Below are 17,130 nucleotides of genomic sequence, written 5' to 3' on the forward strand. Positions count from 1 at the left end.
ATGTAGAATCAAAAACAGAAAAAGAGAAAAAAATCATAGAGATCAGAACTATGGTTATCAGCAATAGAGGCTGGAGGGAAGGGGATTTGGAAGAAGATGGTCAAAAGGTGTGAACCAGAAGTTAAAAGATAAGTAAGTTCTAGGGATGTAATGTACAACATGATTATAGCTAACACCACTGTATGATATACAAGAAAGCTAAGAGAGTAAATACTAAGTGTTCTCAACATAAGGAGAAAAATTTTTTTCTTTTCTTATTGTATCTATATGAAAAAGTGGATTTGTATTGAACCAATGTGGAAATCATTTACAATATATGTATTGACATATCCCCTAGAGGAGGGAATGGTAACCCACTCCAGTATTGTTGCCTGGAAAATCCCATGCACAGAGGACTTAGCCACGGGCTAAGCCCATGGGGTTGCAAAGAGTAGGACATGACTGAAGGGAGCACACACACACACACACACACACACACACACACATCAAACCATCATGTTGTGTGCCTTAAACTTACACGGATGATGTATGTCAATGATTTCTCAATAAAACTAAGCTAGAAAAAAGGATAATAAAACGGGTAAATGTAAACTCCCCAAAAATGGATAGTGAAGAAAAATCTGAGAGAAAAAAAAAAAAAAAACCCTCTAGTTAAAGCTTTACTGTGGGCTCTGTGCAAATACATCCACTGAATATCAAGTTGTTTTTTTTTTTTTAAATAAACTTCCTCAAATCCAGGAAAAAGAAATATATCCTGTATACAAGAGAAAGATATCAGTTGAATCTGTCTATGTGTTTTTCAGGGAGAATGGTTATTTCCCAAATTCTATCAGTAATAAAGGAAGGCGAGAAGAAGACATTTTCAGCTGGGAAAATACTTTAGAACGCTGATGTGTTTTGTCTTACTAGGTGGTACTAGTGGTAAAGAACCCACCTGCCAATGAAGGAGAGGTAAAAGATGCAAGTTCGATCTCTGGGTCGGGCAGACCCGCTAGAGAAGGGCATGGCAACCCACTCCAGTATTCTTGCCTAGGAAATCCCATGGACAGAGGACCCTGGTGGACTACAGCCCATAGGGTCACAGAGTCGAACATGCCTGAAGCGACTTAGCACGCATGCATATGTTCTCTCTGGTAACTGAGATGAACCAGCAGTATGAACGCTAAGGAAAGCAAACGTCGTTAAATAGCATTGTTTTTAAGGAGAATGTAAATGCTATCTCAAACTTGAAACAAGAGGTCCCATTATGTGACAATCAACAGCTTAACTACTGCAGACTGAGATAAAAAACTTGGAGTAACAAAAAACTGGAAGGAAGGGTGGTATGGATTGGAGCCGGAGGAAGGAAAAGTGTGAGCATTTTTCATCTGTATATAGGGGTGAGTCAATAGATATTGTTTCATTTTTGACATTAATAATTGAGAAACAGGTTTAGAACATAGATTTTAAACACGTCAGTATTATTTAAAAAATCTGATGGTAACAATCAAAAGAACTTTAAACAATTTCCATTACCTTCCAGATTCCTGGAATGGGATGGGGAGAGTGGGAGGGAATCAAAGAAAAACTCATAACATAGGGCAAAACTAGTCACTCTCATATTTTTTAAAAAGGGGGAAGAAACAAAAGAAACTCCCCAAAACTGAAATCAAATGTAAGCTAAGAGAACAGAATAACAAATAATCGGCTTTTATAAATATACATATTTATGAAAGTCTAAAAATATGTGCACCAAAATGGTAACAGTTGTTCCTGCATGGTTGGTTTAAAGTAACTTTAACTTTTAAATTTTTGAATGATTTAAAAAAAAATTTCTGGCAGCAATTACATATTATGTATGCGATTAAAAATAAAACGTACACCGAAAATTCCTCTTCATTCATCTGAATGAACGCTGATCACGAAGCCGCTCATTAAAACTAGAAATGGCCAGCCTGGCTGCAATGGCTGAGATTGGCATTTGCTGTGATTATGCAACTTGTTTCACTAATTTGACTCATTTCCCCAAACAGGATGCACAGGTGGCGTTCATTTATTTAGTCACAACACTAATTACTCTTTACAACTGTGCTCTTCCCTGGTTTTCTCAGTATAACCATAGCAGTAGTAGCAAAGCACCCTTGGGTGCTTGCTTGTGTGTGTGCTAAAGGTGTGGGACCTTGGCTGCTAGCCCAGTGAGACTGGGTCCTCAGCTGTTCGGTCAGTCCCTGTGAGGCTATTAAGGCTCTCTTGTTATATGTCAGCTCCTTAGCACCATACACCTTTTTTTTTTTTTAAGATTTTTTTTCTTTTAACGCAGACCATTTTTAACGTCATTCTTGAATTTGTTACAACATTGCTTCTGCATTATGTTTTGGTTTTTTCGACCCCCAAGGCATGTGAGATGATCTTAGCTCCCTGACTAGGGATTGATCCTGCTCCCCCTGCATTGGGAGGGGGTCTTATTCACTGATCTGCCAAAGAAATCCTAGCACCATTCACTTTTATCTGCCCTCCAGTCTCAGCCCTCATATTTGCACCCACCACAAAATTTAGCCCAACCGGTGAAAGTCGCTCAGTCGTATCCAACTCTGCGACCCCATGGACTGTAGCCCGCCAGACTCCTCTGTCCATGGAATTCTCCAGGCCAGAATACTGGAGTGGGTAGCCGTCCCTTCTCCAGGGGATCTTCCCATCCCAGGGATCAAACCCAGGTCTCCCGCATTGCAGGCAGATTTTTTACCATCTAAGCCACCAGGGAAGCCCAGGAATACTGGAGTGGGTAGTCTATCCCTTCTCTAGGGGATCTTCCTGACCCATGGATTGAAACGGGCTCTTCTGCATTGCAGGCCGATTATTTACCAGCTGAGTTACCTTACTTCTGGCCATACTGAGCAAGTCCTTTCTTGAATCTGGCTGCCATGCCTGGAATGCCTTGCTACGTTAAGGCTGCTCCAAGGGTCCACGGCCTCCTCTGCCTATCTCCTTAATTCCCTGTATATTGTGACTGCTTTTAGTTGTCTCTTCTGCTGAGGAAATGTTTCTCTCACCTCAGCAGGCAGGGAATGGTATGCCTGCAGGCAGGGAAATATGGTGTTTGCATCCAGCGGGAGCACAGCGCCTAAAACGTAGAAAGTGCTCAACAGATACTTCTGTGTGGAAAGCTCCTCTGAGCTGCTTCCCTTCCGCCTTTTCTTCCCTTGCTCATACCTTGCTTTATTGCTTCTCATGAGAACCTGAAACTGAGTTCCCCTAAAACTGAGTTCCCTTTGAAACTTTATTCCCTTTCTTGTCCTCTTCCCCTCAGGACTGAGGGATATCAAAGAAAAGGTAGGGGAGACTGAAAACTAGCAAGACCCTGTGGGCACCAGTCTTCCCATTTCCCCCTTTTTCTTCTGTAACATTCTCTGACTTCCAAAGAGCAGACTCAAGCAGTTAATGATTAGAACAACAATCATAGGCCTTCAAGTTCATCCTGAAGGGATAAAGTTAACAATCTGATGCCCTTCCCTGAAAAACCCAGCAGAGGATGGTGACTTCATGCTGACCACAAGCACACACACCCCAGACTGCTTGGAATGATTGAGATTCCTGAAACATCACCCAGTTACCTCACTACCTACCAATCAGGAAAAGGACCAGGAGCTGATCGCCCACCCTGAGACTCTCACCTCTAACATTGGCTTTAAAACCCTAGAAAGCCATCAAAAGTTTGGGTATTTTGAGCATGAGTTGCTTACTCTCCTTCCTTGGTAAATAAACACTGTGTTTTCCTTCACCACAACCCAGTGTCGGTAGATTGGGTGAGTAAAGCCAAGTTTGGTTCAGTAACAATTTTAGGGTCTAAGAAGCAGAGTTTGGCGAAGCATGTTCCCTGAGCTTCTGAGCTCCACAGAGCCACTCTTCCAGTGCACAGATGAGATTTTTATGCAACAAAATAAGCTGGCAAGTGTTCAACAGCAGGGTGGCTGTGGCCAGCTCCACCCTCACGGAAGAGTCCAGCTGGCTTGTGCTTCCATCCATCCATCCCCTACCCAAAGCTCCATCTTTCTCTGGAAAGAAGCTGGCATCAGGCTTGTTCAGCTTTCTGCATTATGATCACAAGTGGATCTCTCCTGACAGAGAGGGAAGGTTCATGAAGACCTGACACTGAAATTGAATACTCCCAAGTTGAAGAGTGACCTCATCCAGCCCTGTCTTTTAGAATATCATCAAGTGATAACCCTTTTGTTTTACAACTTACAAATGAAGGACAAAATAAAGTGTCTTATGGTCAGTCTGGGTCAGGGGAGTCCTGAAAACAGTGGACCACACTTATAAAGGCATCTGAGTCACTAGCAGCTCAAGAGACCCTCTGAAGAACTGGGGTTTATGCATTTTACTTGCCTCTCACCTCCTCTCTGATCACTGGCCCCCCTTGACTTCCACTAGGTCATCTCTACTCAAATCACACTGTACTCAGCGTCCAAATAGCCCATCACTATGCCTCTGGTGTGTGTCCCATTCCTTCATGCCTATTCTGCAAACCAACAGTCATCCTTCAAGATGGTGCCCAAATGCCAACTCTTCTGCAAAGCACTCTTTTTTAAAAATAATTTTATTTATTCATTCATTTATTATTGGCTGTACTGGGTCTTTGTTGCTGACAGGCTTTTCTCTAGTTGTGGTAAGCAGGTTTCTCATTGCAGTGGCTTCTCTTTTTTAAAGAGCATGGGCTCGAGGGTGCACAGGCTTCAGTAGTTGTGGCTTCCGGGCTCTAGAGCACAGGCTCAGCAGTTGTGGCCCACGGGCTAATTGCTCAATGGAACATGGAATCTTCCCAGATTAGGGATCGAACCTGTGTCTCCTGCATTGGCAGGTGGATTCTTTACTGCTGAGCCACCAGGGAAGCCCTGCAAAGCATTCTTGAATGACTTTGGCCACAGTTAGACATAGAAACATGGTACTGGGGCAGCCATTAGTACTATGCTATTGCATTAGAATTGATCTGTGTTTATATCTCCATTTATGTTTTTATTCAACAACTAGATATTGGCTAAGTGACATGAGTGGGTGAGCTCTGTGAGGATAGAACCTGTGCCTATCATCCCTGTGACCATAGACCTCAGCTCTGCACCTGTGTAAGTTATGAGCACAGTCCATAAAAATGATGGAAAGATAAAGCCTAGCTCTTTGATATTCAGGAATGACTACGCTCATTTTATAACAGAGAGGAGCCCACCTTTGTATCTAACATATGTAAAGAAGATACCACAGTTTTACTTTTTTAAAAAATAAATTACCCTTACTGTCAGGAATTTCTTCTCAAATCTAGTTTGAACTACACCTCCCATAATTTGAGTCTCCCCTTGATCCTCCCTTGCCTTGAAAATGACAAAATGTTGCTCTCCATCACCATTCCAATATTTGAAAATTATTCTAAAATTTTCTCAGCTAGTCCCAACTAACAAAAATATGTGATGTTAAGTCCAGGTTCGATGCAAGATACAGGATGCTTGGGGCTGGTGCACTGGGATGACCCAGAGGGATGGTACAAGGAGGGAAGTGGGAGGGGGGTTCAGGATGGGGAACACGTGTACACCCGTGGCGGATTCATGTTGATGTATGGCAAAACCAATACAATATTGTAAAGTAATTAGCCTCCAATTAAAATAAATAAATTTAAATTAAAAAAGAAATTTCCAACATATAAATATAGGATCTTTCTACACTTCTGAAGATCTTATTTTAATTTCCCTTAGTTATCTTTCATCATTTCCATTGTGGAGGTTTTCCACATCTTTGTTCAAAGTTTTTCCAATAAATTTATTATTAAAAAAGAAAAAAGAATCTCAATTAACTTTATTCTTATAGAGCCCAGTTTTCAAGCCTAGATATCCTTGACAAATACCTTTCTCCTGGGGACTGAAAGTCTTTGCATCACATGTCACTGTTGTGGGACCAAAAGCTTCCTAAGTTCGGTAAAGGCACAGCGTTAGTTAGAGGAAGAGACCTCCTAGATCTAAGAAGAGTGTATGGGCCTCAAAGACCCTTTACCTATTGTGCAGCATTCTTGATGTGGCTGTTAGGGCCCTTGTGGTTGTCTTGTCCATTTTCCTCCAGGCTTTCCTTCCCTTTCTTTTGTGCACGTGGCTTTGCAACTCTGCACTATGACACGTTTCCCTGATCTGCTGGGTTTGAGGTTGTTTTTCCAAGTAATTGTCTTTCTGAAACACCTGAGGGGCTGGCAACAAATTACTTTGTCTTGAATCCCAAGTATTAATATAATGTCAAGGAGGACCTGCCACAAGATTTTCAGGAATTACTGTCCCACAACTTAGTGTGTTATGGGTTGAAATGTGTCTCCCCCAAATTAATATATCTAAGTCCAAATTCCCATCAGGTCAGAGTGTGAGACCTAATTTGGTGGTGTAGATGGAATGATGTAAAAGATGAGGTCACACTGGAGCATTGTGGCCCCCAATCCAAAATGACTGATGTCTTTATAAAAGGGAAAACTGGGAGAGAGGCATGTGAAGACTGGCATTATCCTGCCATACAAGAAGCTACCAGAGAGGTAGGAGAGAGGCCCCGAACAGAGCTTTCCTGATGCCTTCACGTGGATATTTGTTGCTCTAAGCTACCCAGTTTTGGGCACTTTGTTAAACTAACTCATCATGGGATACACTACCTGCTTGCTTAGTTTATCTGGCTATTCTGAAGGGGGCAAGAAAGTTTCCCTTTAAAATTTACATCGAGTGTTCAAGTTATATCATGCTGTCTACTGCCCTGGGAATGATTAGACTTGGACATTGTCCTCGGCCCTGAGGAGGACAGCAGTGAGAATGTAGCAGGAGGGACTGGCTGGGATAAGGAGGAAGAGAGAAGGAACAGAACATAGATCTCCACTCCCTCAAAACCTCCTAATATATGCAGAATGGTGTTTATTTGCATATTACAAATTAGTTACGGTTTGGCAAGATCAATAATCTGCTCATAATCACACACCCAGAGAGTAACTGCACAGACACTGGAATCCAGATCTGTCCGACTCCAAAGGCATACCAGGATTTTCCTTTTGAGGAAAGTAACCGAACATCAGGATGTTACCAAAGAAAACTGACCACTATCATTTTCTTATCTTGTATGGGTAGGTTGTGATTGTTTTATCTGAAGTCAAGCATATGGACAAAAATAATCTTTCCAAGTTCTTTTTGGGTCTTCGATGTTTTGTTGCTGTTCAGTTGCTTAGTCATATCCAACTCTTTGCAATGCCATGCACTGCAACATGCCAATCATCGGTGTCTTTCACTATCTCTCAGCGTTTGCTCAAATGCATGTCCATTGAGTTGGTGATGCTATCTAACTATCTCATCCTCTAGGATGCTTATGGCTACAGAACAGTCTTCATGAATGGAGGAAGAAAGAACCTCATGCTACAGAAATTTTTTCCATGTAGTCCTCATTTGAGAGTTCAGCTCTCTGGACTAAGGGACAAGACTATGCAACCAAGAGGGTCCTTAATCATTGCTGGCTTGGGACCAGTAATCCATGTTACATGCTAGTTTTGCCTTTACACACCAGTGTCTCTTCCATGTTTTGAGTCCCAAGGAACTGAGTGATTTCAGACCTCTTAGAAGCAGAGAGACCAAGCATGCTATCTTGATATGCTTTCTTTAACCTCATTTCACCTTCTAGTCGCCTCCTGCAGATTAAGCAATAAAACTTTTTATTCACTACTCATCTAAAGACAGGGAGGGATCTTGGGCCATAAGAGTCCAGATGTAAACAAAATCACCAGGGATGGAGGGTCACAGAGGAAACACTCCTCACAGTTAAGAGCAATGCATGGTAAATGGAAAGTGGTAAAACTTAAAAGAATAGAAACAAAACTAGCAAGCAGGCTCTACTTTCAGAAATATGAAAGTTCTTCCCCTTTGAAACTGGAGCTCTGCAGTTAGAACTGCTGATGAGGTTCATGGGTCAGTGCCACGGTAATTACAAGCTAATCACCACTTACTAGCAACAGTTTCTGTACTTGCTCTTCAATTTAAAAAGAAAAACTTTATTTTTTATAATTGTACCTAATTATCAAGACAGTGAGTTTGTGATTACTTTGGAGTCCAATGATACGATGATGAAAAAGCTATGCTTTAAAACAGAAAGTGGCCCTTGATAAAGATGACATTTTCTTCTCAAAGCATTAAGATATTGATATTTTTAAACTGTGAGGGATGGGAAAGACTTTGGGTTGCAATGTTGTTGCTTTTACCTTTCCTTGTGGGATTTCTACTTGAAGGAGCTCAGAGTCTACTGAAGATAGGAAATAAACTACTGCTTAGGTATTTCACCAGGTTCTACTAACAGAAAGTCATTTCCACCTGTGGGGATCGGCCTCCCTGGGCTAGAACATGAGTCTACTGCTTGGAAATTAACCAGATCCTGGCATCACTCTCTGACAAATTCCTGACATCCTTGTGGTGTTGCTATGTAACACAAACAAAAAGAAATCTTTCAACACTCCAAAACATGGTAAGCAACGCTCCATACAATGTTGATCATATCAATATATTGTCACTGATACTCAAGCTCCCCAGGAGAGTAAAGAACAAGAAGCCACTTATCTTTAAACAAAGGTCTTTGCCTCCTCTATCTCCCACCTCCTAAAGTCCTCAGTATAAAGAAAGAAAAAGAGAAAAAAGGCATGAGCTGACACTTCGCCAAACTGACTTGGGGTGGAAAACAAAAGGCAATTCCTCAAAGCCCCTGTGGGCCAGGCTGATGAAAATCAGTGACTTCCTCATCACTCTTCACACACAAAACAACTCTGGTGTTTGCCTTGAACTTTTCAGCTCCGGCTGCAGCTCTGAGGGTTAGTGTGATGAAGCAGTCTTGCTGCTGCTTCTGCAGTCTCTGTCAGCAAAGCCTGATGGAACGATGCATTAGTGATTCTGTTCCTGCTTTTCTGACAGGTCCCTGAGGGGGCTTCTGAGTAATTGTGCCTGGCCTTCCACAGCTCTAATGGGACATACCTCCCTTCTTCCTCCTCCCACCAAAGCTAAGACCTCAACCCAGCATGGGGAAGCTGTCTATTTAGGGTGAGTGGTTGGCAGCCTCCTGCCCTATTCTGGGCTCTTCTGAACTGTGTTTCCTTGAAGCTTGTCATTCCATCAGGATATAGGTATAACAGTAGCTCGATACTGACAGAACGATGTTTCTGAATAAAAGAATGTGCTACCTAGGAGGCATAACCAGTATTTAATTTGCTGCCTGTGTTCGATAGACTGTGAGCTCCTCAAGGGCAGGAGCCGTGTCTCACTTGTCTTTGTAGCCTCAGTCACTAACACACGTTCATTTGTTCATTCATTTATTCAAAGCTATTTACTGAGAGCTGGAGATACAAGATGAGAAAGGCACAGGCTCCTACAAAGAATTAGATACTTCTTTTGCCCCACAGGCTGGACTGCCATGGAATAAATATATCTTCTAATATGTTACAAGAGACAAAAATATCCCTCAAAATAAGTAATACAAAAGCAGACCTATCTTACTCCTAGGCTCCTCGAATGTCAAAGATGAACAGGTCCTGCTTTTACCGATAAGGAAGGCAACTCTCAGAAAGAGCTGACCAATCCTTGATCTTGCGCTTTCTTCACCTTGAGCAAGGTGGCCCATGGAAGATAAAGCACTTCAAGCAGAAATTTCCATTGCTCCCTGCAGCCCTCCTGCCCTCAGAACCCAATTTTGTAATGTATATGCATTTATTTTTAATATTCTAATTTTCCAAAGTTCACATAACTTGAGGAGATCTCCAGACTGGTTTAAATAAGGATTGATAACCCAAATTCCCACAAGAGCCAGAATGTAAAATGACTTTGAGAAAGTAAGGCCAGGGGAAAGAATGAAGGTGAGAAGAGAGCAGAGAAGAAATACAGGCTCTTGTTTCAGTTCTCTACTCCAAATAGTTGGCTTGAGCCAAGGAGTTTCCTCTTGCCCATGTTTTTGTTGGGTAGGAATTCAAAAAGGGCTCAGCTGGGTGGTCCATCCTTGATCCATATGATGTCCCCTTATGGGGGTGGAGGGTACATTTCCAAGATGGCTTCTTCGGTCACGTGTCTGGCATCTGGGTGATCTGTTTTTGGGGGGTGGGGTGTGCCACACAGGGCTGGTAGGATCTTAGTTCCTGGACCAGGGATTGAACCCATACTCTTGGCTGTGAAAGCTTTGAGTCCTAAGCACTGGACCATCAGGGAATTCCTTCTTGGGTGCTCCCTGACCTTTATTTTTCTCCACGTGAAGTCTCTTCTAGAACATCTTCCTGTGGCTTGGTCTCCGCACAGCATGGTGATCTCAGGGCAGGTGTGCTTGTTATGTGGGTACACTTGGACGAGTGTGGGAACTAGATACTGCCAGTTTATGCCACATGATAATGGTCAGAGCAGTCACTCAGCCTCCAAGGGGAGAATACCCAAGCACCACCTCTCAATAAGAGGAATGTTAGAGAATCTCCAAATGTCTTTAGTGTGCCTCAGTCTGTTTCAAAGAACAGCCACTAGGTACCAGGCTGTTGCATTGGTGGACTGTGGTCCCATATGAAAAAGTTAAAAAATTTTAAGTAGAAGATGGAAATTTATATTTAAAATATAAATATTTTAAATTATTAACTCAAGTTTATGAATTATTTCAAATTAATTAATGAGATTAATTCACATTTTCTGAAAAACTCTGTTGTCAAATATGCATGTTGGCAGATTCTGGCCGTGCCCAACACTATGCACTCTGGGCTTCATGCACTAAAAGAAATTCTTACAAAGGAGCTTTAGGAAAATGCTGACACGTATTTGGATATTTTCTGCCTATAACTGAAAATAAAGATCTTAAGGGCATTTTATCATCTTTGACAACAGAATTTTACTGAAAACACACCAGTAGGTAAATGAGGGATCTTCCTATATAACTCTATCATGACCCACAAGAGAAAACTGAATGTCTCCTATTCTGAGAATTCCCTTCTCCCATGTCTATCTTGGTCAAAACATAGTTTGATGAAATGTAGAGTGATTTCCATTTCTTGTTGAATTTGACTCAGAACCAGAGATACAAGATATGATGGCGGTAATGACTTCATGTCTCAAAGGAAAGAAAAACAAAAAGTTCAGAAACCAAGTAAGAAGTCACTGATATAAACGGTCCAAGTTCCATATGAGTACTTTTTAAACTTTAGTGACTGACTCACCTTCTGAGTCAGGAGAATCAGGGGATGTTGCAAGACACAGCACTTTTGAGTCAAAACTCCAGATGATTCTGAACCATACTGTGAAAGTCGCTCAGTTGCGTCTGACTCGTTGCGACCCCACGGACTGTACAGTCCATGGAATTCTCCAGGCCAGAATACTGGAGTGGGTAGCCTTTCCTTTCTCCAGGGGATCTTCCCAACCTCGGGTCCAAACTCAGTTCTCCTGCATTGCAGGTAGATTCTTTACTAGCTGAACCACAAGGGAAGCTCTAACCACATTGCTAGTACTCAATTATGGGGGGAGGTTTTGGAGAGAGAGCTGGGCATAGCTAAAGTATGAATCATGACCGCCCCCCCCCTTTTTTTTTAACGCTTACCATATGATTTTAATGGCTTTCTCAATGAACACAAGCATTCATAAAGTTCAATTTCAATGTCTAATTACATAGTTAATGAAGTTATTCATTTTTGTCAGATCAGTAACCTGGTACCTTATTTGCTTAAAAGGGATTGAGCAATCTATTAACTCCAACAACAAGGAAATGTGCAATTGAAATCTAGCATTGTTCATGCATGATTATTGTCTCAACAGGCAGAAATCTGTTGTGAACAAAGCTGGAGATCAGCAAAGCCCATATTTAATTGGATGGAGAACCAAAGTTGCACTGCAGTTTGCCAAGAAAGTAAAATGTGCATCTATCAAGGGTGGTTCTAAACTCTGAAAGGTCTTGATTTCTAGATTGATGAATCACACCTCCTTTTATGAGCTGGTAGCTGTGGCAGTAATGGGGCCAAGAGAAGAAAGTGGGCTCCATCTGCCTGACTCAGTGGGGAAAATGTGCTCAGAGTAGCAGGCAGGGTTTCTAAGCCTGGATTAGCATTCACTGGCTAACTTAGCTCAGGCAAGTCATCCCTTCCTTGTGGCTTCCATTTCCTCTTCTGTACGATGAGGAGGGCCAGCGAGGGTTATAACAATAGGGAGCACAACTGTCCACAAGCCATACCTGAGATGGAGCCCGCTCACCCAGACCACCCTGATCTCCACTCAGCCCTGGCCTCCTAGTCCTCCTCTGTTCAGCCCTGCCCACCGCCCACCCCCCCCCTCCCCACCCCCCACCTCCAATCCTTCTCTGCTCAGCCACATCCAACAGAATGGAGCTAACACCTGGGTTGAGACCAAATCTGTAGCCCTGGCAGAGGATCTCTGAGGTCTCCTCCTGCTTGTGTGCAAATTAGGGTTTGGGAGGGAGAATCAGGTAAAAAGAAACCACAAAGAGTAGTTTTGGAGGAGGGAAAATACTTTTAGGGGCAGGAACTGTCCTGGTATAGAAACATGCAATCTGAGAAGAGGGAGAGGGGGAGCACACAGCTTGCCAGTGAATTTTAGACCCATCCTGGTTATCACAGTGATGGAGGTCTAGGTGTAGTCATCTTCAGCGAATTCTAGCAGGACCATTGGCTTTGGGGAAGGCAGGGCTGGGATTAGGGTGAGCAAAATCATGGACAGACACATGCATGAACCTGGGCATGGGGGCCTCCCTTATATTTTGCACCAGGCCCCTCATGCACCTCACCCTAGTCCCAGCCCTGAAGAGGTTGCATTATAGGACGATGGTGCTGCAGGCTTGTGTGAAGTTGCCACCTATTTCACAGACCCCTGGGGGCTGAGTGGGAGTGGGTCTTGCAGGAGGGAAAATACAGATGGATCAGCTCAGAGTAGGCCAGGACTTCCACAGATCTGATTTACTAAAGGGCATTTGGTATTAAGGGGAAAGGCTTTGGATCGGTGTTGGGTTAGCTGTGTAACTGTGGTTAAGTTACTTAACCTCTTTAAGTCTCAGTGTTCAAGTCTTTCAAATGAGAGTAAGATGGTCTTCTAAGCAGGAATGCTGTGAAGACAGAGAAGGCATACATGGCACCTGGCGGACAGTACTCCACCATTACATGGCAAGTCTTCTTTCCAGCCTCCATTCCACCCTGAGTGTCAGGAAATGAAACAAAACAGGGACAGCAAGCTTCTTGCCAAAAATGGATGTGGAAATGCACGTCCTTGGGCAGAGGAAGCCTAGCAGGTCTTGACACGCACTGTTGGCTTTCTGAGTCACCACTGCTTTCTCTTGTAACACCTCCCATCCTCCCATCCTGCTCAGGTTGGACTTGATCGGAGGTGGATGGTACAATGCCAGGATCTCGCCCACTAGGAAAATTCTCCCAGTGCTGCTCCAAGGCCAAAATTCCAGGAAAAACATTTATGAACTCTGTGTCATAGGCCTGCTTAGTAAGAATTACAGCTACCACTTAGTTATGTGATCAGCGTGTGCATGGCCCCTGCTGGGAATCTATGAACATTATCCACATCAGCCCTTCCTCATCTCAGTCTACAGATGAGGAAATAGAAGCAAACATGTTTCATGACTATAGAAATGGACTGGGAACTCAATCTGTTCCTGAGTTCTTAATCACTATTTGCTACTGAAGCATCATCATTCTGGAAATGCAAAGAACCCAAGAAGAGTTTGTTATTTGCAGAGAGTTTGAAGATGCAGAGAAGAATCAGCACTTGAGTGTGAAAAACAGTGTAACAGTATAAAGCAGCTCAGACAGTCAGTCAGCTCCTTGGGGCAGGGACTTTGTTTTATTCTTTTTTTGTATCTCCATTTTCGAGTGCATTGAATGGCTCTTAGCAGGAGCTCAACCACTGTGGATACGGATGTATAAGGAGATAAAATAATCATGTGAAGCATATGTTACAGATAAGAGACACTGGTGGGAATTCAAGGTCCAGGGAGGTCCACAGTGGTGCAATGGAGAGGGCCAGCTTCATGGAGCACTCTGTGAGCTGGGATTTGGAGAGGTCAACAAGATCAAAGAGGATACAAGAAACACATAAATGAAGGCATGATCCAGCGTGAGCACACAGCACTGGGACTATAAGGAGGACCAACTGTTTAGTCCAGTTGCCAAACAGCCTGCGAAACCAGTAACTGACTGGTTCTTGGTATAGGACTGTATGTTATCTAGAAACAGGTCAACCATGGCTGTGAGAACAAGGTCAAAGGCAAACAGTGTAGGCAGGTCTAGACATACAATGTAGGGAAGTGAGCTGGAGTGGGCTGGTCTGCAGGAAGTACAGTTCCCCACCCATGGTGGAGGATATGCAAATATAACTTCTGGAAGCTGTGAAAAACACCAGGAGGACAAGTCAGCCATGAAGAATGTGAGGAGGAGGGGCACCAGGGACAGGGCTGGAAGGAACACATGCTGGGGCTGATTACCCTCTTCAGCTGGTTTTTCATCCACCAGAGCAGCCTACCTGCTCTCGGGAGACCCTGGGCACATCTGTTTATTCTCTAAAATGAACTCAAGGCAATTGTATTTACCAAGGGATAAGCCCACAGGCTCAGCCATGAGGCTCAAAAAGCCTCCCTTTACTAGAGTTGTCTAACTAGATATATAAAACAATTCCTATGCACAAATATAATTTGACATGATACATTTCATACAAATGCTAATATAATACACATCTATATAAACACTTTTATCCTGGGCTAAAGAGGTAAGGCTAAAAAATGGAAGAACACTGGGGCTTCCCTGGTGGCTCAGTGGTAAAGAATCTGCCTGCAATGCAGTTGTGGTTTGACCGCTGGTCCAAGAAGATCCCACATGCCACGGAGCAACTAAGCCCGTGCAACGGGATGACTAAGTTGGTGCTCTAGAGCCTGTGAGCGGAAACTACTGAAGCCCACGTGCCTAGAGCCCATGCTCCGCAACAAGAGAAGCCACTGCAACGAGAAGGCTGCACACTACGACTAGAGAGTAGCCCCTGCTCGCTGAAACTACAGAAAGACCCAGCACAACCATAAATAAATCAAATAAGTGAATCTTTAAAAAAAAATGGGAGAACTTGAAAGTTGGTTTCATCCTTATTCTTGCCACCCAAATGTGCCAAAAATGTGATAAAATTGTAACCAGCCAGTTGTGCTCTGTCACTGTTTAGTTAATCTGGGTGTCCCAGCCAGGAAGGAAATCACTACTTGGTAATGACTTCCATGTGGGCCTCAGGAACCCTAACATTTCTCAGAGGGGTGATGTGGGGCGATCACCGCCTCTAACTTGTGGGGGTAAGGATGTGAACAGCTCATCCTTACCCACACCATACGCTCTGGACCCCCAGTGGGTCACATGTTGTTAAAAGTCATGGTTGTGACAGGGGTCCTTAAGAACATCCCAGGTTTGCTGACTCACTGCGAGGACCAGCAGGACTCAGCAGAGAGTTGGGCTCACAGCTAAGATGTATCACAACAAAGGGATGCAGAGCAAGATCTGCAAAGGGAAAGGCCCCCGGGAGGAAGTCTGGAGGAAACCAGCACAAGTTTCTGAGTATCCTATCCCCAGGGAGGCACACAGGATGCATTTAATCCCTCCAGCTACCAGTTGTGACAACACGTGTGAAGTGCTGTCTACCAGGGACGCTCATTAGAGAGTCACTGCCCAGAGATTTTTTTTTTTTTTATTATCAGGATCTGGTTACACAGGCGTCCTCAGCCTGGCATGTACCAAATTTCTAGACTCCCGGAAGGGAAGCAAGTACTCAGCATGAATGATCTTGTATGGACAATTTAGTCACATGGGCACATGGGCCATTCTGACCAAAAGGCGGTGGGAACTCTCCTGAAATCCATTTGGGGCCAACCTCGCAAAAAAAGCAGTCTCAGTCTTGTTATGCTAATTTTCTCCCATACAATAGTCTTACTCAGTCTAGAAAACTGTGTGTCAGGGCCACCTTTGGGAGGTTAATAATACACATTAGCACATGAAAGTGCTTTGAGAAGTACTATAGCGTAAAAGACTGGCTTTAAATTTTAACCACCATTTTCCAAACCTCTTTGGTCATTATCCTTTAAAAAATACAGTGCTTATTACATCCTTTTGGATACTAGCGTTCTACAGAATATGATTTGGGAAATACTGCACTAAGTGTATGAACCTGAATTACTTCTCTGGCTTCGGCTTTCACCATTTATTAAACACACTCATAACAACAGCTGGCACTTATATTGCTCTGACTGTGTGTTAAGAGCTTTTTTATACAATAACTCATTTAATCTAATAAGAGGTTGGATGAGGGAACCTCTAAGTGGGGTGAAGCAGCGCAGCTGGGGGAGACGGTGAAGACTCTGAATCACTGCCCGAGATCACGCCCCAGCTTTGCCAGTTACCAGCTGCAGGACAAGTTCCTCAACCTTGGTGTGCCTTGGTTTCTTTATCTGTGAAATGAGAAAGTGCTTAATACACAAGAACTGCTGCACGTGTGGTTGCTGATTTTTTTTTTTTTTTTTAAGTAAATGAACTTCTTTCCAGCTCAAGCAGCTTTGATAATTTGCTCTATGCCGTGAACCACAGAGGGGCACCAAAAATAGACTTGTGGCTTCAGAGACTAAGGGATGGGACAGTCAGATTAAGGTGGCCTGAGGGAACAAGAAAAGCCCAGGGTGGAGCCTGCTCCAGGTCCCAGGAAGCCGTGACACCCACGGCCAGTCAAAGCCAAGGCTCACGCCAGGGCGTAGACACAGACCATCATCGGCCAACAGGCACTATTTCCTGAGAGTCTAGGACTGAGGCCAACAACATAAGTGATCTGCTTTTGACTGTAAATAAAGCAAGACTCCAAACAGCCTTCAGTTAAACCTGGTGATTTTATCCATATGGTGGAAGAAAGGGACCTTGCAAGAAAATCCCCTCTGAATCAAGACTCAGACAGATCTACGTGGTGGAAAAGAGAACAGGGAAGGATGCCAAATTGAAAAATGACAAAGTGCCACCAGGAAAAAGCCAATTTTTAATATGCCTTAACACTTTTTTCTCTCTCCCATCTCAAGCTACCTCCAATTGAGGAATGTTCTATATAACTGAATAATCCTTCATTGAGATATATG

The 17,130-nt window shown here is 43.3% G+C and overlaps 1 protein-coding gene across 12 annotated transcripts in view; it reads right to left on the reverse strand.

Moving 5' to 3' along the window:
• SAMD12 (sterile alpha motif domain containing 12) overlaps nt 1-17,130 on the reverse strand; it is a 462,238-nt gene that overhangs the window by 145,691 nt on the left and 299,417 nt on the right. The window contains exon 5 of one of the 12 annotated variants that reach the window (XM_044928346.1): nt 16,418-16,461. The exons of the other annotated variants lie outside the window; for them this stretch is intronic. Coding sequence (XP_044784281.1) covers nt 16,433-16,461 — 29 coding nt within the window. The 3' untranslated portion in view covers nt 16,418-16,432. Of the gene's footprint in view, nt 1-16,417; nt 16,462-17,130 lie in introns of those variants that run through there. 12 annotated transcript variants of the gene reach the window in all.

This window comes from Bubalus bubalis, chromosome 15 (genome assembly GCF_019923935.1).
Source record: "Bubalus bubalis isolate 160015118507 breed Murrah chromosome 15, NDDB_SH_1, whole genome shotgun sequence".
Taxonomy (NCBI): Eukaryota; Metazoa; Chordata; class Mammalia; order Artiodactyla; family Bovidae; genus Bubalus; species Bubalus bubalis.